At 43.1% G+C, this 23,852-nt stretch overlaps 1 protein-coding gene across 1 annotated transcript; it reads left to right on the top strand.

The window, feature by feature from the left end:
- The first annotated feature begins 790 nt into the window (after nucleotides 1-790).
- On the top strand, nucleotides 791-21,981 carry Sgpp1 (sphingosine-1-phosphate phosphatase 1). The gene is made up of 3 exons (NM_030874.2): nucleotides 791-1,595; nucleotides 13,790-13,879; nucleotides 19,556-21,981. Exons 1-3 carry the CDS (start codon nucleotides 945-947, stop codon nucleotides 20,105-20,107), a joined length of 1,293 nt encoding a protein of 430 aa, NP_110501.2. The 5' UTR covers nucleotides 791-944; the 3' UTR covers nucleotides 20,108-21,981.
- Nucleotides 21,982-23,852: the final 1,871 nt, after the last annotated feature.

Genomic DNA, 23,852 nt, shown 5'->3' with positions numbered 1-23,852 from the left:
GACTTGCAAGACAGTGATGTAAAGAGTCTAGATCAGCCTATCAGATTCAGACTTCAAACCTGGCACGGTGCCGCAGTAACCCGTGTCTTGGGAGGTTGCACCAGAAGGATCAACAGTTCAGGGCCAGCCTTAACTACACTTAACTACACAGCAAGGCTGAGGCCAATCTAGGCTAAATGACATACCCTGGTTCAAAAACAAACAAAAAACAAAACCCGGAAGAAAACAAAACAAACAAAAAAATACCCGCAGAATTCTCCACCCTGCGTTCTCCCACTAATTATGTGCTGAGCGATCTTGCTAGGTGCTAGAATTTATTAGGAAAGTTTACACTTCAGTTCGCTAAAGATAACGTACGTGATGAGTGACAGCCTGGTTTGACTTTGTAGGCGACTGGCTTTTCTCTTGCAGACCACAGCTGTGTCAGCGATCACATACCCAGGCTCTGCCCTGGATTATCTAAATCTTTCTAATCTTGCCACCGCTGGTCAATTGGCACGTGGCTTTCCGGACATCAACCATCCGAGACAGCTCTGAAATTAGTTGCTAATTAATGGCGTGAGTCGGACGATTCCGGTTTCACGGCGGTTACTTCGCCTCCATTCATCACGCCCCAGTTGATTCCAGGCTAATAAAACCTGCGCGCGGCTCCTGGGTCATCAGCTCTGCCTAGGACCACAGGTTCCGCACACAGCAGCCTGGGGCACCGGAAGGCGGGGCTTCGGGGAACAGCTCCGGGCTGCGCGCGCGGCGCGGGCCTCCGTGAGCGCGCGGGGCGGGGAGCGCGCCAGGGGAGGGGCGCGCGGAGCGCAGGGCGCGCGCGGCGGCCGCTGCGGCCTGTTGGCGCGGTCGCCGGCAGCCTCGAGCGAGTCGAGCTAGGCACCGTGGCGGCTGTGGCTGGCGGGGAGCGCGTGGCCGGATCAATTCCCGAGTGGCCCGCGACCATGTCCCTGGGGCAGCGACTGGCTCTGCTAGCCATCCGTCTGCAGGAGCCGCAGCGGGTGGCGAGCTTCCAGCGTCTGTGTGGGGTGGAGGTGCCGCTCGGCAGCCCGGCGGCGGGCGAGGATGCAGAGACCGAGGTTCGCGGAGCCCCGGGAGACCCCCGGCGACGGCCACGGCAGTCGGGCGCTGACGGCAGCCCGGCCAAGCCCGACTGCTGCGGTGCACCGAACGGCGTGCGAAACGGGCTGGCGGCCGAGCCGGGCCCGACCGGGCCCCGCCGCGCGGGCTCGCTGCGGCGCAACTCGTTGACGGGCGAGGAGGGCGAGCTGGCCAAAGTGAGCAACTTGCCGCTCTACTACCTGTTCTGCTTCGGCACCGAACTGGGCAACGAGCTCTTCTACATCATCTTCTTCCCCTTCTGGATCTGGAATCTGGACCCCTTTGTGGGCCGGAGGCTGGTGATCATCTGGGTGCTGGTCATGTACCTGGGCCAGTGCACCAAGGACATCATCCGTTGGCCGCGGCCGGCCTCGCCGCCGGTCATCAAGCTGGAGATCTTCTACAATTCGGAATACAGCATGCCTTCCACGCATGCCATGTCCGGCACCGCCATCCCCATCGCCATGATCCTGCTCACCTATGGCCGCTGGCAGGTACGCTGCGCCCCTCACTCAGCTGCACGGACGAGTTTCCAGTGCTTTCTGAACTTTTTTTCCCCCTTTTTTAAAAATTTGGCTCTTCCAGTCCAAAATACCCATAGGTTCTCATAGTACCAAAGACAGGCCCTGTCAGAGTTCTAGAAAATCAATGAAGGATAATTAACTACTAAACTGTATTTCAATACAGTTAAGTGTAGTTTCTTAGACAACCCCCACCCCCACCCCACCCCCAAGCCCTAAGGAAACACTTTCCCTGCCTTTAACCCTTGAGCTTGGACTGAGTTTTTAAACTTAGTTCGTCTGATGCACAGTGGTCATGTGGTTTCCTTAAAATGAAACACTTGGTAACTGAGACCCGGTTTCATTGTATACTTGATGTTTACGATGTAAAACTAGACAGTGTTTTCAAACAGTAGTGTAATCCCGACATGGGCATATTCCAAGCACTGAAGAGATGACAGTTATGACAAAAGGTGAAGGAGCGGAGTCTCTGGAAGCTCGTCAGTAAAGGATTGATCGCAGAACTACTGAGACACTTGACTGCACTTCTCTCTCTGGACTGGATAACTAGTTGTTAGTTGCTACACTGTTACTATGGCCGTAATTGTAACCATGCACGGCTTTGCCTTCGGAAAAGCTGGATTGGCTATAATGGCATATGACATCAGGGGTAATTTGACCAAGAGTTTTGTTTGTTTTGTTGGTTTTTGTTTCTGTTTTTTACTTCCCTCTTACTCCTTCCATCAAGAATTTTTAATGGTAGTCATTTTTTAATTTTCCTGCTTTTGCTTTCCCTAATTTAAGCTTTCTCGGGTTTGTTTGCAAGTGATACTTGAGTTTACAATTTAATTATCTTTCACGCAGAAGCAAAATATATTTGTCTACTGGTCTTGCTTTTATCTATCTTAAATTGTATGACTTGTTAGTCTTTCGGACCAGTCTCTTAAGAATAAAGTGCATAGTTTTGGAGAATCTAGGGAGACTCATTGTCTCTTTCTAACTCCCTTTCATTGCATAAGATTGTGAAATGCCAACTGTGTTGTAAAACTCCCTTCTAGACTTACTTAATCCACGCTGAGTTTCACTATGGGTAAATCTTGCCTGTATCATTCCAGCCCCCCTCTACTGTGCAGTTCATCTCTTTTAGAGTTACAGAAATCAGGCATGCACCCAGAAAGAATGATGGAATTAGGAGGGGAGACTAACATAGAAAGTTCTTTCCTATTTAACCCCTGGTGATACATGGTCACATTTGGATTGCAAAAGCAGTGCTGACTGTTTGGGAGCGTGGTGGGTGGGGGGACCTATCTAAAAATTCCCATCTGCTCTAACAAATTCAGAAAGTGAGGTTGTCCGTGTGTTCTGCATGCTGTATACTGTGTGTGTATGCTGCTGTTTGTCTTACTGATAGGGGACTTTCTACTGCCTGGTTCCTGATGGGCTGCTGCTAATACTGCCATGGGGGACTGGGGAAAGGAGAGAGAGAGGGAATGAGTTGGTTCTGCTCTTCAGTAATTCAGGACACATGCTAACAGGAAGTCTGAAAATAGTTCTGCTGAATTGTTTATGGGGTGTAGCTATCAATATTTTAACATTTCAAGGCCGCTTGAATAATCAGGCTAAACTAATATTCTAGTTTTTGTTCTGTTTTTAGGCAGGATCTCACTGTAGCCTGGAACTCACTTTGTAGTTCAGGCTGGTTTCAACTAGGAATTATACACAACCTACTGTATTCAATTCAACATTGGCAAACCATACAGGTTTTGAGATTGCAGCTAGGCAGGGCAATAGAAATCATCTGGTCTTAAACAGATAGATCTCTAGGCAACCATCAACCCACTCTATTTATATAGATTTTCCTATTGTGAACATTCCATCCTGGAGGAACCTGCACTATAAAGCCAGTTTAACAGGATTTTTACTTAGCTCTTTTTCTTCTTTTGGTTTTTTGAAACAGAGTTTCTCTGTGTAGCCCTGGCTGTTCTGGAACTCTTCACTCTGTAGACCAGACTGGTCTGGAACTCCCCTGTCTTCCAAGTGCTGGTATTAAAGGCATGTGCCAACCCCACCTGGCATTTACTTAGCTTTTTTTTTTTCTTTTTTTTTCCGGAGCTGGGGACTGAACCCAGGGCCTTGCGCTTGCTAGGCAAGTAAAGTGCTCTACCACTGAGCTAAATCCCCAACCCCTTACTTAGCATTTTAAAGATTTTTTTTAAAGATTATATATATATATATATATATATATATATATATATATATATATATATACTGTATCTACCTTCAGACACACCAGAAGAGGGCATCAGATCCCATTTCAGATGGTTGTGAGCCACCATGTGGTTGCTGGGAATTGTGGGAATTGAACTCAGGACCTCTGGAAGAGCAATCAGTGCTCTTAACCACTGAGCATCTCTCCAGCCCTGATTTTTTTTTTTTTAACAGCTTCATACATGGGCATACTTTTTTTTTTTTTTTTTTTTTTTTTTTTTTTTTTTTTTTTTACAGTTTACCTCCCCAGCAACTTATTAAAGATCATATTGTAGTATGTACCGAGGACTTGGGCCATTTTTATTGATGAATAGTGTTTCTTTAAAATGTATACTGTGAGTTGGTATGAAAGCACAGATTTGTAATCCCAACTCCATGGGAGGATGAGACATGCATGTAATGTTACCTTTATGTATTTTCTTCCATCAGTTGGTAGCCATTTGAGTTTTTGTTTGTTTACTGATTAATTGATTGATTGTGTATTGCTGATTGTGTAGCCTAGCTGGCTTGGAATTCAGTATAGAGGAGGCCACTCCTAAACCTATAATCTTTTTCTATTAGCTTCCCAAGTGCTATGATTACAGGTGCATATGTGTCAGTATGCTTGGGTTGGTAGACTTTTATTTCTTAAAATGATTTATTTTATTTGTTTATGCATGTTAGTATGTATGTGTACATGTGTGTACAATATGTACTCAAGTGTCCATTGGTAATCAGAAAGAAGCATCAGATTCCCTGGAGTACATTTATTCGAACCCTGTGATGTAGGTACAGGGTCCAAACTCTGGTCCTCTGCTAGAGCAGCAAATTCACTTAATTGCTGAGCCATCTCTCCAGCCCCACTTTTTTGATGCTCGTGGCACTGCCCCCCACCCCAAATAAACATAATAAAATATAAAAAACTAAAATCATCATTTTTATTATTGGTTCTAGGAATTAAGCTGTGTAATTGCAAAGAGAATGTGTAGCTATGAATGGAAGCATTCACCTTTCATTAGTTTTATTTTTATTTGAGAAATGAATCTGGTATAATTTCTTCCACATAGATAATTAGCTGCCCTTTTATCAATTTTGAGTAGTTCATCTTATTTATTTTTAATGTAATGCCACATCTATTGTGCATCAGGTTCCTTGTGTATGTGGCTCTGACTGGGTTCCAGTCTGTATCACTAGTGCACTCATCTACTCTGTGTCGGTCCTGTACTTGTCCTTCCTGTCACTGTTTTAGACCAACTGCCTATTCAGGTAAAGTTAAGGTTGTGATGGCTAATTTTTTTTTCTTTTCTTTTTTTTGGAGCTGGGGACCGAACCCAGGGCCTTGCGCTTGCTAGGCAAGCGCTCTACCACTGAGCTAAATCCCCAACCCTGTGATGGCTAATTTGAATCTTTGCTTTTAGCTTATTTTGTTTCTTCCATGATACTGATTGTTGAAACCTAGGCTTTTGGCTGCTTCCATTTAGTGGTGTGTGTGTGTGTGTCTGTGTGTGTGTGTGTGTGTGTGTGTGTGTGTGTGTGTGTGTGTTTAAGTCTAACCATTTTTCATTTTGAGACAGGGTCTTCTAAGTTTCCCAGATTAGCCTTGAACTCACTCTGTAGCTGGCTAGACTCCAACTTGGAAATCCTTCTGTCTCACCCTCCCATGTAGTTGGGATTACAAGTCTGTGCTTCCATACCTAACTCTCAGTATACATTTTAAAGTCAACTCTTTAATTGCCTTGAAATCCTGTGAGCTCTATTATTGAGCTGACCCAAGAAATCCTTGTTAAAGTTCCTGTTAATTTAATAATTGGTACAGTAATTCCCACACCTTCCTTCTACAGGAAATCTCATCAACTGGGAATAGTGGTGGTTGTATTTCTTTCATTGCAATTATATATTTTTATTCTCCCATTGAATAAAGAGCTTTAATCAAGATGACACTTGTCTCAACAAATAAAAACTTGTCAATTTCTCATAATCTGTGCCGCATAGCACATGTGAATGTGAGAAAACAGATATTGTTCTGCTGAGGGTAGTAGATGGATATTCTGGGATGTCTTCTGTCTGTAGCCCAGGGAAAGTTCTAGATCACTGGGGACAGGGAGAGCAGTTCACAGAGAAGATGCTTTTGCCAGCTCAAGGGAGAGGCAATAGGAATCTGTCTCCCTGTTAGCTCTCCCCAGCAAACAGTGGCCCGCAACCTGGCGTTGTCCTGTTGCATTTTGGTGTTGAGTGGCATCAGAGACTGAGCCCAGGGCCTCCTGTGCTGAGCATGGATTTCGTACTATACCCCAGTTTGCTGTCTGTTTTTTTTTTTTTTTTAATGGCCTATGAAGTATGGGTGGATTTTACATATTTAAAGAATTGAGAAAGAGCCAAAAGAATGTTTTATGGCAGGAAAATTATGTGAACCTCAAAATTTCATCTGTAGTTAAAAGTTGAGAAACTGATCTTATCCATTGTGTCTAGTGTTGCTTTTTTGTTTCTATTTGTGCTGCTGGTAGCTGTGAAAGTACACAGCTTCAACAACTTGGACTGTGTGGTTCATGAAGCATAATAGACTTTCCCCCGGTGCTACATTTTTAATTTATATTTTGAACAGGGTTTCTCTGTGCAGCCCTAGCTGTCCTGGAATGCACCTGCCTCTGCCTGCTGAGTGCTGGGGTGAAAGGCATGTGCCACCACCACCAGGCCGCACTAAGCTTATCTTGAATTTGATAGATTTGTTTACTTTTGAGGCAAGGTCTCATTGTCACAAACTGGTCTCTTTCAGAGTCCTGCCTGCTCTGCCTTTGCTGGAATTAAAGACATACACTACCACCAAACCTAGCAAATTTCCTAGTTTTCAAAGGTAGAATTGACAAGTCTTGATGATCATTGGATCTGTCATTAAGGAGGGAGAAAGAGTATGTCCAAATTTCCAGTTTGGGAAGTATAATTTGTGAAGGGGCAAAATATGTACATATACATACACACATGCACACATATATATGTATATATTAGAAGCATCTTGTATTGAGTGTGCGGGGTCATCCAGGAGCTGGTACCTTTGATATCCTTAAAGCAACCACCTGAAGTGATGAGGGAGGCAGTTCTCTCAATGAATACAGACTGGTGCCAGCACATAACTGCCAAGTGGAATCGTGAAAATGAAATATTGTCCTCAAAGAGGACACACAATGAGAATTTCAGGTCCAGGAAAATACCTCTCTCTTTTTTTTTTTAAGATTTATTTATTTTATTTATACAAGTACACTGTAGCTGTGTTCAGACACACCAGAAGAGGGCATTAGATCTCATTACAGATGGTTGTGAGCCACCATGTGGTTGCTGGGAATTGAACTCAGGACCTCTGGAAGAGCAGTCAGTGCTCTTAACCACTGAGCCATCTCTCCAGCCCCAGCAAAATACCTCTTAAGATATCAACTTTTTAAAAATTTTTTTTATTTTATGTGAGTACATTGTAGCTATCTTCATACACACCAGAAGAGGGCATCAGACCCCATTACAGAGGGTTGTGAACCATCATGAGGTCGCTGGGAATTGAACTCAGGATCTCTGGAAAAACAATCAGTGCTCCTAACCACTGAGCCATCCTTCCAGCCCCAGAATGGCAACATGAGTGCCTACCTTAAAAACAAAACAATCAAAAACAAACACCCTCTTTACCATAAAAAAAAGTGCCTTTATATATAAGTACCAAATATTTGTATCTGGTCTTATTTAAATAATTATAGGAAAACAAAAAAGAAACATATGAACATATCCTAAATTGATACTTCCAAGTTTTCATGATTAACCAGTGTCAGGACAAAGACATACATCAGGGCTGAGCCATCTCTCCAACATTTATGTCAAAGCCAGGCGCAGAGGCTTGAAAAATGGCCCAGCAATCAAGCATCCATACTGCTCTTGCAGAGGACCCAATTTCCTGCAGCGGGTAGTACACAACCCCTGTAATTCCAGTTCTTGGGGATCTGGTGCCACCCTCTCCTGCCTCTCAAGAGTACCAGTACTCACGCGCATCTACTCTCACATAGAACTAACATAGAATTAAAAGTAAATCTTAAAAAACAAACTCCATGCCAGGCACGATGGTGCAAGCTGTGATCCCAGCACTGGGAAGACAGGCACAGAGATCCCTGGGACTCCCTGGCCAGCCTGTAGTTCCTTTGGTGAGTGACAGGCCAGTGTAAGATCTACCTCAGCAAAATGTAGTGGTTCTCTTGAAGAACAACATGCCAGGTTTTCCTCTGGCCTCCACATGTAGATGCACAGGCACACATACGTGCAACGAGAAACGTAGACACACCCATCAATATTTAAGGAATGGAAATACGGGGGTGGGGGGACACAAGCATATATCTTGGGACTTGCGGAGATGGTTCAGCATTTAAGAGCACTTGCAGCATTATCGTGAGGACCCCAGTTGGGATCCTAGCACTCACATAGGCTGGGTGACCTGAGCATACCTGTAACCCCAAACCCCTGGAGGGAGCAGGGGCTGGATTGCTAAAGGTTGCTGGCTTCCACTTTCACTGAGAAAAACACAGGCCCCAGGTTCAGGTAGAGATCCTGCCTCAAAGAATAGGCAGAGAATAGTGACACCCCCTTCTGCTCTCGATGTACCCATATAGGCACACTCACCCACACAGACAGATGCTGTCTCTCACATATACAAATAAGTCTTTTGAAAAAGAAGATATCTTAGGAATATCTAAGGTGAGGTAGGCATGTGCTTCTTTAAACCTAGCACTCAAGAGGCAGAAACGGACTGATCTTTGAATTTGGTGCTAGGCATAAGGGAGTCCCATTTGAGGGTCAGGGTGGGGGGAGAAAAGCGGCAGAGAGAAGGAAGGAAGGACAGGGCATCTGAGATGTATGGAACTCAGGGTGTGCATGCAGGGTTCTCAAAAATTGCATCTTGACTGGGTTAAGAAAAAAGAGGAAGTTGATTTGCAGAACATCTGGAACATTTTGTAGAAACCAAGTGCAAGGAAGTACTGGGGGTTTGGGGCCAGGCTGTGGAACAAGACTGCCTCAAAGCACACGGTATGCCTCTGTACAGCCCTCTCTCCTGTGCCTGGGCATGCGTGTGCTCTCCTCATCCGGCTCTGCATTCTCTACAGATTCAGACAGTAGAGACTGTCTCCAGACAGTCTGCCTGGTCAGGGCCAAGTGTCCACACTAGACTCAAATATTGATGGTCAGATGAATAGTGTCCGTGCTTCTAGGGCCACAGTATAGGTCTGCCCAACACAGTAAGATGAGACAATACCTTAAAAAGACTATGCCTTAGACAAAGCCAGAAGTGAAAGTAAGAGAGCTCTTGTTCTGGAGAAGCCCTAAGCATCGGTAAATTCAGCACAAGCACTGAAAAAAAAACAAAAAAAAAAAAAAAAACAACCAAAAAAAAAACCAGACTTTTCAGAGGCTAAGGAATGGTAAGAAATGTGTGTCTTTTTATCATTTGGAAATGATTGGGACTCTATTGTATATCAGGTTCACTATTTTGTATCTGATAGAATTAAGACCACATCATATGTCATGCTTATTGTTTTGCTTAATATTGTGTTCACGTTATTTTTGCTAGGTGACCATATGCAGCTTTTTTTTTTTAGTAAAATTAATATCTTTATTTCCAGTAAATTTTTACTAAAGCAGATCTCTCTCTCTCACACACACACACACACACACACACACACACACACACACACACACACACACGGTTTTTTAAGGCAGCATTTCTCTGTTTAGCCCTGGGTGTCCTGGAACTTTATAGTAGACCAGGCTGGATTTGAACTCAGAGATCCACCTGCCTCTGCCTCCCAAATACTGGGATTAAAGAGTTCTACCATGCCCAGCTAAAGAATTATGTTTAATTTCTAGGTGCTGGAAACAAATATTTTCAGTATCACCCAAAGAATCACACAAACAAAAGGAAAGTAGGAGGCAGAAAGTTCGCTTGGTTTTGTTCCCTTTTGGTTTCTTTGAAACAATGTCTTAATATGTAGCTCTGTCAGGCCTGGAACTCACAGCTGTTCTAAACTCAGAGCCCAGCTCTGCCCAGTGCTGGGATTAATTCAGGGCTTGCCCCATCTATCCCAGCTTATTTGGCTTTTATTTCAAGGCAGGTGGAGATGTTGTTTCCCTATTGGCTGGGCTCTGACCCCACAGTCTTTATAAAGACTAGTTTTAAAAGACTGTGTAAAAGGCAGTAAAGAAAAGGAGAAAGGGTCCAGCTGCCCCTAGGCCATCACCATTTGTGTAAGCAAATGTTTTACAAGGTGGCTAAGACTTAGTTTCACGTCATTTTGTTAAGCTGCCAAATGCCTACCATTAGTGAGTATTAGCCCTTGAAGAAGCTACCCTTGAGTGGAAAAAAGACATTTCTTACATAGACAAGTCAAATGAAAAGAACAAAAAGGTGAGAAAAAAGCAGTTTGAGTTTGGAATAGTAAATTTCTTTAAAAAAAAAAACAAAACTTTATTTTTTGAGACTGGTTTTTCTGAGTAGCCCTGATGTATGGATCAGGCCTTGAACTCAGATACAACTGGCCGTTCAAAAGTCGGTTCATCACTTTAAAAAATTTATTTATTTATTTGGGTGTGTGTGTGTCTGTCTATCTGTCTGTCTGAATCAGAGGACAACTAGGTGGGAGTCAATTCTCTTCACCTGTCCATGTACTGAACACAGGTAGACAAGCTTGCCATAGGAGAGAGAATTTTGCCAGCAAATTCCTTCAGACTTGAGCGACACCTACATCCTTCCATGGACCTTCAGCCTGAGAATTTGGCTCTTGTGAGCCTCCACAGTGGCATGAGCTAGCTCTCCCATGTAAACCTCTTCCTATTTATAACGTACAGACTTGTTCCATAGGTTACTTCTTTGGGGCACCATGGCTGAAACGTGTCATTACACTCTTTTAATTCATACACAATGCTGTAGACTCAGCCAGGCTCTCCACTGAGGTACCTGTGAGTGACCTCCTTTTACTGTGTGGACCACCCTTACTTTGACTACCCATCTTCCCGCCTCGGCTTCCCAAGCAGATGATGTTTTTACACTGTAGGCTTGGTACTGTCCTAAACACTAATTACCTCCTTTTAGACAGGAGGAACCTGAAATAGAAGGATATTATGTGGCCACCCCAGGGCCCCACGGCTGAAGAAACAAATCAACCTAGCTTACAACCCTGTAAACCCCCACCTTGCCTCTGACTCTTCTCCGAGTCAGATAGGCGGGGTGAGGATGGATAAGTGAGTCTCCCGCACTCCAGAAGAAGCAAATTCAGAAGTTGTCATCTGATGACTGGACTGGAGAACCCAGAAAGAAGCCTGTTTCTGGAAGAAAGAAAAGGCAGCATTTGTGTGGAAGGAGGGACGATCCTGGCCGAGCAGCACACACACGGCTGGTGTTCTTCCACCATGGGTTCTCTGAGACGCTCTGACACTGCTGCAACTCTCTCTCTTCCATGATGACTTAAGTTGATTTTTGTGGTTCACGTTTGAGACTCGAAAGACATGGATTTTCTAAATGGCAGGTAGTATGTCTGTGTATGTGTGTAGGTGACTAGTGAGGGAGGTAGACAACGTTCCTCTGTACAAAGATGCCAAGCCCCTCTGTGTCTGCACTGAGTGATGGAAGCCATCTTCTGTCAGTTTTTTTTTTATATTATTTATTTAATGTATATGAGTATACTGTAGCTGTCCTCAGACACACCAGAAGAGGGCATTGGATCCCATTACAGATGGTTGTGAGCCACCATGTGGTTGCTGGGAATTGTATTCAGGACCTCTGGAAGAGCAGTCAGTACTCTTAACCACTGAGCCACCTCTCCAGCCCCCTTCTGTCAGTTTTGATATGTGACTCCTTACCCACATTTCTGTGCTTAGTACAGACTCCCAGAGTTGCCTGGTCATTGAATACGCATGTATATTGTGTATGTGTGTATGTATGTATATTGTGTATATATGTATATGAACATGGATAGAATGTATGATCTCTCGCATACTGATGTGCTTTCCACACAAACTACAACTTTTGTTTTGTTAGGAAGAAAAATCTGTCATGAAATGCGCCACCACTGCCCTGTTGTGTGAGAAGCTATCTGCTTACTGGAATTCACAATGGATTTTTTTTCCCCTCTGCTTGTCTGTGTTTGTCCCATATTACAATTATTCTGAACAAATTAAATTGTACTTAAAAGGCCAGAGTGTAATTTGTCGATAGAGTGCTCCCTGGCGCTCAGCCATTGGTTCAGTCCCTTAGTGTCTCCAAAAAAAAAAAAAAAAAGAAAGAAAGAAAGAAAGAAAGAAAGATTATTTTTAAGGACAGTTTTTGAAATTGGTTTAATTGCAAGTCATTTTATTAGCTATTTTTGTGCCTCCTCCCCCCCATGCTAGTGAGTGGAAGGCGCCACAGTGTACCAGACAGTTCTGATCATGTGTGATAAGCAGCGGGGAAAGCATATCGGGCTGAATAGAGCCATTTTGTAGAATAACTGAAGGAAATGTTCACTTGGGTTTCCTTGTTATCAAGGTCACACTGAAAAAGTTAACAGAGCTGTGAGAGTAAAAGTACCTGGTGCCTCGTGCCTGTAATCCCAATGCTTGGGGAAGCAGAGGCAGGGGCACCAAATTCAAGGTTATTGGTCCTTACACAGTGAGTTCGAGACCAGCCTGGGCTGAATGAAACCAAAAGCAGCATCTAGGACAGGGAGAGATGGTGGCACACACCTATGGTCTCAGCATCGGGAGGCTGAGGCAGGCCTGGCATGGGAAAGCCCTGGGTTCCATCCATCCGTAGCGCCGTAAGAAAAAAATCATTTAGCTACCATATGATTTGTTGGGCTATATTTTTATGGAAATAGTGTAGAGCACTTACCCATGCGCACTTCATTACCGGCCCTCTTTTTAATTTAAGGACAGGATCTCACGATGTAGCCCAAGCTGGCTTCTCACTGCAGCCGTCCCCCTGCCTCAGCCCTTTGAATATTAGTATTCAACTCTTCTCACTCTCCTTCTCCAACCACTGTCTGTGTGCAGTTTCACTTAGGACCTGGAAACCACCAGGCACACACCACCAGAACACGCTCTTCCCACATTAACCGTGCTCCCGGTCAGTCCTGTTTTTCTTCCCTCCAACCACAGGACAAGAAGCCAGCTCTGTCAGCTGATATCAACTGATTCCAAGAGCAGCCTGTTTGTGCCTTTCCCCTTTTTATGTTTCTGCTACTCATATAGCCCTGGCTGTCCTGCAAGCACCATGTAGGCCAGTCTGGCCTCAAACTCATAGTGATCCTCCTGCCTCTGTCTTTCTGTTGCTAAAGTTACAGGCATGTGCAATCACCGTGCTCCATTCCCACCCAAAATTTCCTCAATAGGATTGCCGTATGAAGTTTAATGGAGAATGCAGAAGTAGAAAACTACAAAGTATTCCTCCAAGGAGGAATTGCAGATGCAGCCACTCCTGGATGGGAGAGAGTGAGTGGCAGTCTTTCCTCCCAGGGAAGTCCGAGTCCTTAATAGAGGCTGAATTTGGGTGGTGTTCCAGAGCTCCTGCACCTTGGTTAAAGTGTGTGGGGCCCCATGGTGAGTGCACACACTCGAGCAGGCGCAGACAATTTCAGAAGTGGTGCACATCTCAGCACTCAGGAGGCAGAGGCAGGTGGATCTTTGTGAGTTTGAGGTCAGCCTGGTCTACACAGCAAGACAACCAGGGATACACAGAGAGCCCCCGTCTGGTAAAACAACAAACCTAAGTCGTTCTTGGTAAAAGTGTTTTGTTAACGTCAGCTGTGTATCCTTGGTTAGGCACTGGGGAAATAGTGGCGAGGAGAAGGCATATAGTTCTCGATAGGGTTTTATACCATGGTGATTTGCTTTCTTATTTGCTTGTTTGTATCTGTCTAACTTGATTTTTTTTTTCTCTCCTTTAGTATCCTCTTATATATGGGCTGATTCTCATTCCCTGTTGGAGTTCTCTAGTTTGCCTAAGTAGAATCTACATGGGAATGCATTCCATCCTGGTAAGGAAAGCAGGGTGTCCGTGCGTGTGTGTGTGTGTGTGTGTGTGTGTGTGTGTACATACCTATAAAATATAAAAATATAAACTATAAAATTTTTTTTTCCTGACACTGGTAGAAAATTTTAGATAGATGGGGTTGGGGATTTAGCTCAGTGGTAGAGCGCTTGCCTAGCAAGCGCAAGGCCCTGGGTTCGGTCCTCAGCTCCGAAAAAAAAAATTTTTTTTTTAGATAGAATCTCAAGTCAAATGATTAGTATGACCTGTTGTTAGTACAAAGGAACACATGAGCAAAGCAAAAAATAGTTTGGGGAGGCAGTTCTGTTTGTAAAAAGGTGTGCTGAAACCAAGCCAGCAAGCTCACTTGGTTTTGACTTTGTTTTTTTTTTTTGTTTGTTTTTGTTTTGTTTTTTTGTTTTTTTTTTGGTTTTTTTTTTCTTTTTTTTTCGGAGCTGGGGACCAAACTCAGGGCCTTGCGCTTGCTAGGCAAGCGCTCTACCACTGAGCTAAATCCCCAACCCCGGTTTTGACTTTGTTGTAGGTGGTGTCCTATTGGCTGGGGCAGTCTCAGCCTTTCTGGACAGGCTAGTCTTCAAAGAACCGCTTCAAAGAAAATGAAGAAATCAGGGGAAAGGGTCAGCCTCCCAGGCCATCAAGTTCCAGGCACGGGTGAAGGGCTTTGTGTGTACAAGAATTTTACTAAGTGTGGGAGATTAAAAGATTTACGTAAAAGTTTTACAAGGTGAGAGAGATTAGTGGAGTATTAGATAGACCGGGAAGAAATAGCATTTCTCCGAACCCTGAAAGAGAAAATCCAGTTGAGTCTTCCTCATTAGCAGAACTATCAGGGTAATGATTTATGGCTCGCTGGCGTCTTTCTCTGCCTTGTATCTCACTTTCCAAACTCCAATGCTGTGAGTGCTCAGAAGCCTCAGGAATGCTGTGACCTCTGGTGAGCTGCCTCTCTCCTCTCTGAGATGCCTGCTTCCCTTCCTCACAACCTTTCCCACATTCTCCTTCTCCTTCTCCAGGGTGGCCAGGTGCCTCTTCCCCCATTTACCCTAAACTGGAATTGCTTCTTGCCTTTCTGTCATCCCACAATGGACTGTGGGTTCCTTAGATCTAATGTGCCTTGTCTCTCGGCGGTCAGCATCTCCCCAGATGCTCTAGGGATATTTATTGCCTGTTAGCTTGGAAATGAAGGAACCAAAAAAAAAAAAGAAAAAGAAAAAAGAAAGAAAGGAAAGAAGGAAAGAAAAAGAAAAAATAATACAGATGGCAAAATGTGAACTAATGTATGAAATCCTAATAATTTTCTCTGGGTCATACTGAGTTGTTGTTGTTCTTCCTCCTCCTCCCCCCCATCCTCCGTACCCCCTCCTCCTCTTCCTCTTCTTCTTCTTCAGAATGTCCTTTTTACCTATCACTCATGTAATAGCTAACTTTATTCGGAGCATCAGACAGTTTATACCATGAGGGCTAAGAAGGGACACTTAAGTAACATTCTCAGGAGCTCAAGCTGTATATAATCACAAGGAAAATCACAGGGCAAAATCATGGTTTCCGTAGAGGCACATGACTAGCAACAGCTGAAGTAAGTTCAGGCCTACCTGATCCACCTGGAGGAGCACGAGAACACATTCCATGAACAGTTCTGTGCTCTGAAGAAACTGAGGTCACAAGGCTATTGTTTTCTTGGCGTTTTCTCACACGCACTCAGGATTCTCACATGATTCCATTCTTGGACTGTGTTCTGACAGTGTTCTACTTGTAGAACTGATCTCATGGCTTTAGGAATATTGGCCTTGTTTTCACTACTCTTCCTATTTTATAATCAGACTACACATTCTTGTGTGACTAACATTCCCAAACTCTGCTACTTACCACACTCTGTGCCTTGTGATTCCTTTCCACCTCCACAATTAGTGGTATCACTTCTAAAAAGTTACCAAATGGTTAGACTGTTTCGTTGTTGTTTGAGTGTTGTTTTGTTCTAGGTCTCACTGTGTAGGCCTGGCTAGCCTCAAACTCTGAGAGATACTGCCTCTGCTCCCTAGTGCTGGGGTTACATGGTATCTAGATTGTTTTTTTAAAGTTATATTTTGTTTTGGATTTATTTATTTAATATATATGAGTAAACTGTAGCTGTCTTCAGACACACCAGAAGAGGGCATCAGATCCCATGACAGATGGTTGTGAGCCACCATGTGGTTGCTGGGAATAGAACTCAGGACTTCTGGAAGAGTAGTCAGTGCTCTTAACCACTGAGCCATCTCTCCAGCCCTGTTGTTTTTAGTCTTAATTTTTGTGTCCTGGACATGCAAGTCCTCCACCAGCTGAACATATCTTCAGCCATGTTTGTACTTTTTTTTTTTAGTGAAGAGGGAATAGTACTTTTATCTCTAAGTTTATTATCATTCCAAGAGGAATAAGAATCTTATTGTTGGGTTGAGGATTTGGCTCAGCGGTAGAGCGCTTGCCTAGCAACCGCAAGGCCCTGGGTTCGGTCCCCAGCTCCGGAAAAAAAAAAAAAAGAATCTTATTGTTGCATATGTGATCTCAAAAACACTGCTTTTGGAAGAAAGATGAGAGAGAGAGAGAGAGAGAGAGAGAGAGAGAGAGAGAGAGAGAGAGAGAGAGAGAGAAAGTAAGTGAGAAAGCTAGGCACTTGCTTTTAATCCCAGGACTCGAGAATTAGAGACAGGAAGATCTCTGTGCATTTGAGGTCATCCGGGACTGTATACAGACCAGCGAGGGTTGCATAATGAAACCCTATCTCAAAAACAAAAACCCAACTGATCGGATATTCCTGCTGAATTCAGCTTGCTCTTTATAGACCGCATGTATTCTTGAGTCACTTGGAGTAAAAGCAATATTGACATTAGTATTATTTGACATTTATTTTCTTTTCTTTATGTACGTGTGGGGAGGGTGTGTGCACATGACTGCAGGAGCCTGCAGAGACCAGAGACAGCAGATCTCTGGAGCAGGAGTTCCGGGTGGTTGTGAGCCACCTACATGGGCTGGGAGACAAACTTGGGTCCTCTGCAAGAACGGTGCTCTCTCTTAACTGCTGAGCCATCTCTCCATTCCTGACGTACTGCTTTTCAGTTTGTGAATGGGCACGCCTGATTGTTCATGTATTAAATTTCACTTTATTTTGCTTTTTATTTATTTCAGTGCCAAGGATTAAACCTAGGGACCTCACATGTGGCCAGGCTGCCCTATATGCCAGATTTTTTTTTTTTTTTTGAGACAGCATCTTAGCCAGATGGCCCATGCAGCTGAACTCCTATAACTACAACTGACCTTGAACAATCAGCCCTCCTGCCTTAGCTTACTTAGTCCACCCAAGTAGTTGGAATTATTTTCCTATAGTAATGCCAGGGAACCCTGATTGTCTGTTCAATGACTAATTGCTCACAAAGAATATATGATTTGCCTCATTAAAAGTAGCTACAAGGTAGGGCTGGATAGATGACTCATCAGTTAAGAGCACTTTCTCCTCTTACAGAGCACCGGAGCAATTCCCAGCACCCATGTAACCACTCACAACTGTAATTCCAGTTCCACGGGGTCTTTTGCCACCTAGTGATCCCCAAGGGGTTCCTACCTGAGCGCAGTACACGTGGACAGACACACACATACACACACACACACACACACACAAGAATAGGTACAAGGCCCATGGAGATGACTCACTGGGCCACGCCTGGCAATTTTCCTTTTCAGAGTAACACCCGGTACAACTTTGAAGTATTACAAATAATAATTCTGTGCAATGACTGTGGCTATCATTACTAGTCAATAATATATTGTTTGTTTGATATTTTGTTTTTGACATAAGGTACCATGTACCTAGGCTGGTTTTGAACTTGTGGGCTTCTGCCTCTGCCTTCTGAGTGCTAGAATCAGATTATGAATCTGATAATATTCCCTCAGTTTGTACTTTTCATATCTTTTAGTATTTGAAATAATTGCTTGTGTTTTGAATTTTTTTTAAAACATCTGGTGTCTTCACTGTTAAGTATGAAACTAGCATGGGCTATAGATAGAGTGTATCCCAGACACCTCACAGACACTCAGATTCGACACTGCCTGAGTTGTTATCTTCCTTAGCATTAAGAGCACTAAGGTAATGTCCTAGGAATAATGTATAAGGAATACTTCATTATCACTTGACACAGTTTATCAATCTGAGTCAAAGAGCAAACGTTTGTTTTTATTATGTGCTTTCCTAGTCCCCAGAAAAGTAAAGGTTATTGTATGTTTTTTCAGTCATTACCAAACATAGCTTTCAAAGTCCTTTTTTTTTTTTTTTTCAAAACAAGATTTCTCTGTATAACCTTGACTCCTTGAACACACTCTATAGACCAGGCTGGCCTTGAATTCAGAGATCTGCCTGCTTCTGCCCCTGTGCTGAACTAAAGGCATGAGCCACCACACTGCCCGACCAAAATTCAATTTCTAAAACACATTTTTTTGGTAAGGGATTATTTGTATGTGCGGAGGTGCTGAGAAGCCAACCCAGGTCCTCTGGAAGCTGCAAGGGCTCTTGATGGACCACTGAGCTACCTCTCCAGCCATTTGTTTGTTTGTTTGTTTGTTTGTTTTAAAGCTGCTTTTTTGGTACAGGGTCTTGCTGTGGTCTTCTGGCCTCGAATTTTCTGTGTGGTCTAAACTGGCCTCCAATTCACAGTTCTTAAAAAAGAAGGTCTTTAGAAGACAGAGACAGAGACTCGGGGTTGGGGATTTAGCTCAGCGGTAGAGTGCTTGCCTAGTGAGCGCAAGGCCCTGGGTTCGGTCCCCAGCTCTGAAAAAAAGAAAAAAAGAAGAAGAAGAAGAAAAAAAAAAAAAGAAGAAGACAGAGACTCGATTTTAGTACTAACATCACTTACCTAAAACTGGAATATTTATGTTTTCTTGCTAACATTGTTATTTCCGGGTTTTCCCCAAAGCATAAACTTCATGACAGCACACATCATTTCTTTGAGTAATAAGTACAATGTTTCTTCTGCATGTCAACATCACAGTAGCAAACAGTGTTCAGAGCGTGACTAAATTCACATACATTATATATGTAGTTAATGAAAGAGTGGAAAAATAAAAAGTCTTTTATTATTATGAATAAATCCTTTTTATTGGCCATGCGGTGGTGGCGTACACTTTTAATCCCAACACTCACAAGGCAGAGGCAAGTGGATCTCCGAGTTCCAGAACTGAGAGTTCTGGTCTACAGAATGAGTTCCAGGACGGCCAGAGCTACACAGAGAAACCCTATTTCAAAAAGATTAATTAATTAATTAATTAATTAATTAATTAATAGAATCCTTTTTATCATTAAAATAAGTTTCGCTGCAATATATTTTTTAACATTTTATTTTGTTGTTTTTTTTTTTTTAGACAGGGTTTTGTATAACCCTGGAACTTCTGATATTCCTGCCTCTATTCCCCCCATCCCACCCGCTCTGCTGGGATTATGGGTGTGCAACAGTATGCCTTATTTTTGCAGTTCGGGAATCAAACCTAGGCTTCCTGCATGCTAGGCAAGCACTCTACCCATCAGGCTACAGCCCCAGCCCAAGTTCTAATATCATTCATACAATAGTATGTTGGTTTGTAAGGCTTAAAGTTAAACACCAAAGTAGCATTATACTAACTGTACTTTTATTCTTTCTAGGACGTCATTGCTGGATTCTTGTATACCATTTTAATCCTTATTATCTTCTACCCATTGGTGGACCTGATTGACAACTTCAACCAAACTTACAAATATGCCCCGCTCATCATCATCGGGCTTCACTTGATTTTGGGCATTTTTTCTTTCACCCTTGACACCTGGAGCACATCCCGAGGAGACACGGCTGAGATTCTGGGGAGTGGTGCTGGGATTGCCTGTGGCTCGCACGCCGCTTATAACCTGGGTATATCCTTAGACCCTTCTCTGCACACGTTACCCTTAGCTATCCCCCCTCTTACGGTAACTCTGTTTGGAAAAGCCATATTACGGGTCGTCATAGGGATGTTGCTTGTACTGTTCGTAAGAGATATCATGAAGAAGGTCACCATTCCTCTAGCCTGCAAACTCTTCGGTATTCCGTGTCATGACCTTCGCCAAGCAAGGCAGCACATGGAAGTGGAGCTGCCCTACCGGTATATTACCTACGGGACGGTTGGTTTCTCCATCACGTTTTTGATCCCCTACATATTTTCCTTTATCGGTATCTCTTGATGGAGGAACACTGGTTATTATAAGAAAGGAGGCTACCAGCTATATCTAAAGCTATTCTCTAGGTAAAACTTGGATCAGAGGCTTTTGCAAGAATTTATCTTAAAGAAGGAAGTTCTGCAGCCAGTGCATTGTCATTGCATACCAGACGCTGTTTTAGGTGGGCGGAGCTCTCTCAGTACTGAGAAATGACACGCCCATTTAGAATGTTCACAAAATGTTTGGGGAGTTCCGGTCTGTTACAAATTGCAGTTCTATATACTATATATTAAGGTGCACAGTGTGCAAGTGTGTATCTAGTATATATTATATGTACAACTCTTTACCTACGAACAGTGGGGTGAATTGAAAAATCAGTAACATTATGCAGTTGTGCCCAGGTCTTTGGAATTAAGGCAGGCATGTTGTTAGTAACAAATAGGTTGAATGTTTCTTTCCTATGGGAGCCATTTTCTCATTGAATTGGTAATTACCAGACAGAAATCCACATGCTACCACACACTGATTTACTGCCTCTTCCTACACTGCCATCCCCCTTCTTGTTATCCATGACGTTGAACATGAGAGGCATTTTTAATGGACCAAGTTTTGGGGGAAATTTGCTTTTTTGGATTTCTTCTTTCTTAAAGTTCTGTACACTGTGTTGAATGTACTTTTTTTTTTCCTCAACCATTTTGGTCACCAATTTAATAATTCAGGTACTGAATTTTATTGCTTGCTAACTGTGCCTTTCTTTTCCTGAATCAAGAGACACCATGTATACTGTGATGTAAAAGTGACACTCTAATTCTATCTTAAGCCACATCATCAGGAAAGTATTTTAAAAATATATATCAAACTAACAGAATTAAAAGTAAACGACCCATAACTTTTAAGTCGGTTTTTTGTTTTTTGTTTTTTTAGAACAAAATGTGGAGTCGCTAAGTTTTCTCACTAATTTATTGGAAAGCTAAATGGATAAGTATTTCCATTTTTGTAAGTATTTTTCTGTGCATTGCAAGTTATAGGAACAGTATATATCTATGTACATCATCTTGACTGTATAGTACAAGTAAATATTTCCAGTGAGTGAAAAGGTAACTGAAATTTATAGATGAGACAGTGCACACCCTTTCTATGTGCACAAGCCATTTTTCTAAATTATTTGAAAAGGATTAGATTTCCCACTGTTAACTTTTAATACCCCACTCTTTAGCAACCTAAGGTAGATTATCAAATCCAGACGTGAAGGATCGGTAGCTTAGATTCTGTTATTTTCCCAACTAATTATTTTTACAGTGGAAAATTTGAGTGTAGTATTAAACTATTCTTTTCCTGTCTGTGCCTTTCTATTTTGAAGTGTGATTGCAACTAGGTTAACTTACATTCATGCGCGGTAAGCTTTTTGTAAAGAAGAGAATTGATTTCCATGTGAATGGCCGTCAGGGGTGGAGGTAGCGACTTCAGTGCAATAACCTCTTGGTCATTCAGAAGGAAAATGCTCCTACTGTGGACAACATAAGTATTTGAGCTCATATTTTTATAATTCTGATTGGAAGCTTAGGGGCCTGGTAGTTTTTACCCAAACAGAGTCTGATCAACTTTAAGCAAGTAAATTTGAACCCTTTGGCCAATGGGAGACTAAAGCGAGGTGCTTAGAAAAGAATCGGTACGCAGGGAGCTTGGAAGCTGCAAAAAGTGGGGATTCCTCATCAGATGTGCTCTGTGAATTGAGCTATAAAAAGGGTCCCACACTTTGGGTCTGTTATCCTATTAATTTTTGTGTGTAGCTTAAAAAGAATTAGAAAATATTCTATCTCTTTGTGTTTATGTTTTGTTTGATGACAGTTCTATGCTAAATGTATTTTAAAATAAAAGCCAAGATCAATACGAAAATCTGTTTGCCTGTTGTGTACATGTCTGTTGCTTTTTTGGGGGTTGGGGGACAGGTGTTTGAGACAGGGTTTCTCTGTGTAGCCCTGGCTGCCCTGGAACTCACTCTAATCCAGGGGGCCACGAACTCACAGAGATCAGCCTGCCTCTCCCTCCTGAGTGCTGGGATTAAAGGTGTATGTATACCAACCAGCACTTTGAAGTACACTGAACACATTCTTAAGAGCCACATTTTCCCTTAAATTTATGATTCATTATATTTTGAAACAGGATCTCGTGTATCCCAGGCGGACCTGGAGCTCCTGCTCCTCCTTCCCAAGCAGGGGAACCACAGGCCACGCCCCCACGCCTGATTTTGCTCCGCTTTTAAGCCTGCTGGAATTCTACAACTCTGTAGGAACATGCAGAGGAAAAATTCAAAGACAAATAAGAGATATTCAAAATATGTTTAAGGAAGTAAACATTTAATCTCGTAGTTCACCTTCAGTTGGCCTTCCCCTGCCTCCTCCAAATAGAGAATTCTGCATCTAGCAGCGTTGAGCTGAGAGCGGTGTCACGTGGTCTGTGAGTCTTGTGACTTGTCTTATGCAGAGCTTCGTGGTGCTGTGGCTTACACCCGCGACAGCCTGAAGAACCAGAGCTGTGTCCCTCACCATTTCAGTCCTGCTGCATCCTGCACAGATGTTTAGAAAGCTGACTCCTGCTCATAGCCAGGGACAAACACGAGAGCAAATCTGATTTTCTTAAGGTACCTCTACAGTTTTCTTAAGAAAACGATTTTAAGTCTTGTATAGCTTTGGCATCCTCTTCGTTTGTTTACTTGTTTACTTTGAGGCAAGGTCTCTAAGCCCTGGCTATCTTGGAACTCACTATGTAGACCAGGCTGGCTTGACGTCACAGAGTGATCTCTGCCTGTCCCTGCATCCCGAGTGCTGGGATTAAAGGCATGTACCACCATGCCTAGCCTTTGCCGTTTTTAAAAACGTGTACCAGTGGTTTGTCTGTGCACTTGGGTGTGCCTAGTGCCTATGGAGGCCAGAAGGTGTCAGGTCTCCTATTGGAGTTACAGGTGGTTGCGAGCTGGGGTGCTGGGAACCGCACTGGAGTCTTCAGCCAAAACAGCAAGTGCTCTTAGCTACTGAGTCCTCTTTCTAGCCACAACTGGTTAATTACTTTTTTTTTTCTTTTTTTCGGAGCTGGGGACCGAACCCAGGGCCTTGCGCTTGCTAGGCAAGCGCTCTACCCCTGAGCTAAATCCCCAACCCCGGTTAATTACTTTTTTTTGTTGTTGTTGTTTATTTCATGTATATGAGTACACTATTCAGACACATTGGAAGAGGGCATCGGATCCCATTACAGATGGTTGTGAGCCACCATGTGGTTGCTGGGAATTGAACTCAGGACCTCTGGAAGAGCAATCAGTGCTCTTAACCACTGAGCCATCTCTCCAGCCCGGTTAATTACTTTTTAAATTTAGTATATTTCTTAGATAATTGTGACTGCCCCTGCTTGCAATCCCTGTAACCAGGAAGTGGAGGCAGAATAAGGAACTTGAGTCTTGAATATATAACCAATGGGAAACCAGTCTGATTGGATGCATAAGGCCCTGGGCTTCAATTCTAATATTTAAAAAAATGAACCAAAAATAAACAATTCATTATCTTTCCTATGATGTCACCTTCACGGGGTGTAAAGGTACTTGTTCATTTATTTCTGCCATCTCTGGGATATAACAGACATTCAATGGATATATTGCGTTCAATGGATTGATTGTGCAGTCATTTGATAAGTAAATGCATTTGCATGCAGACATGCACATGTTAGTAGGGGACATTTGTAGCATTCTGCAGATTCTCACAGATTTGATAAAAGTTTT

Source organism: Rattus norvegicus, chromosome 6 (assembly GCF_036323735.1).
Source record: "Rattus norvegicus strain BN/NHsdMcwi chromosome 6, GRCr8, whole genome shotgun sequence".
In the NCBI taxonomy this organism is placed as follows: domain Eukaryota; kingdom Metazoa; phylum Chordata; class Mammalia; order Rodentia; family Muridae; genus Rattus; species Rattus norvegicus.
The sequence above is the reverse complement of the archived record's forward strand: the minus strand, read 5'-3'. Positions and strand labels throughout refer to the sequence as shown.

Excerpts from the sequence above, each read along its gene's own strand:
- Sgpp1 (NM_030874.2), top strand. The coding sequence starts at position 945 with ATGTCCCTGGGGCAGCGACTGGCTCTGCTAGCCATCCGTCTGCAGGAG. Across the intron at positions 1,596-13,789 it reads TCACCTATGGCCGCTGGCAG|TATCCTCTTATATATGGGCT; the intron begins GTACGCTGCGCC and ends TCTCTCCTTTAG. Across the intron at positions 13,880-19,555 it reads TGGGAATGCATTCCATCCTG|GACGTCATTGCTGGATTCTT; the intron begins GTAAGGAAAGCA and ends TATTCTTTCTAG.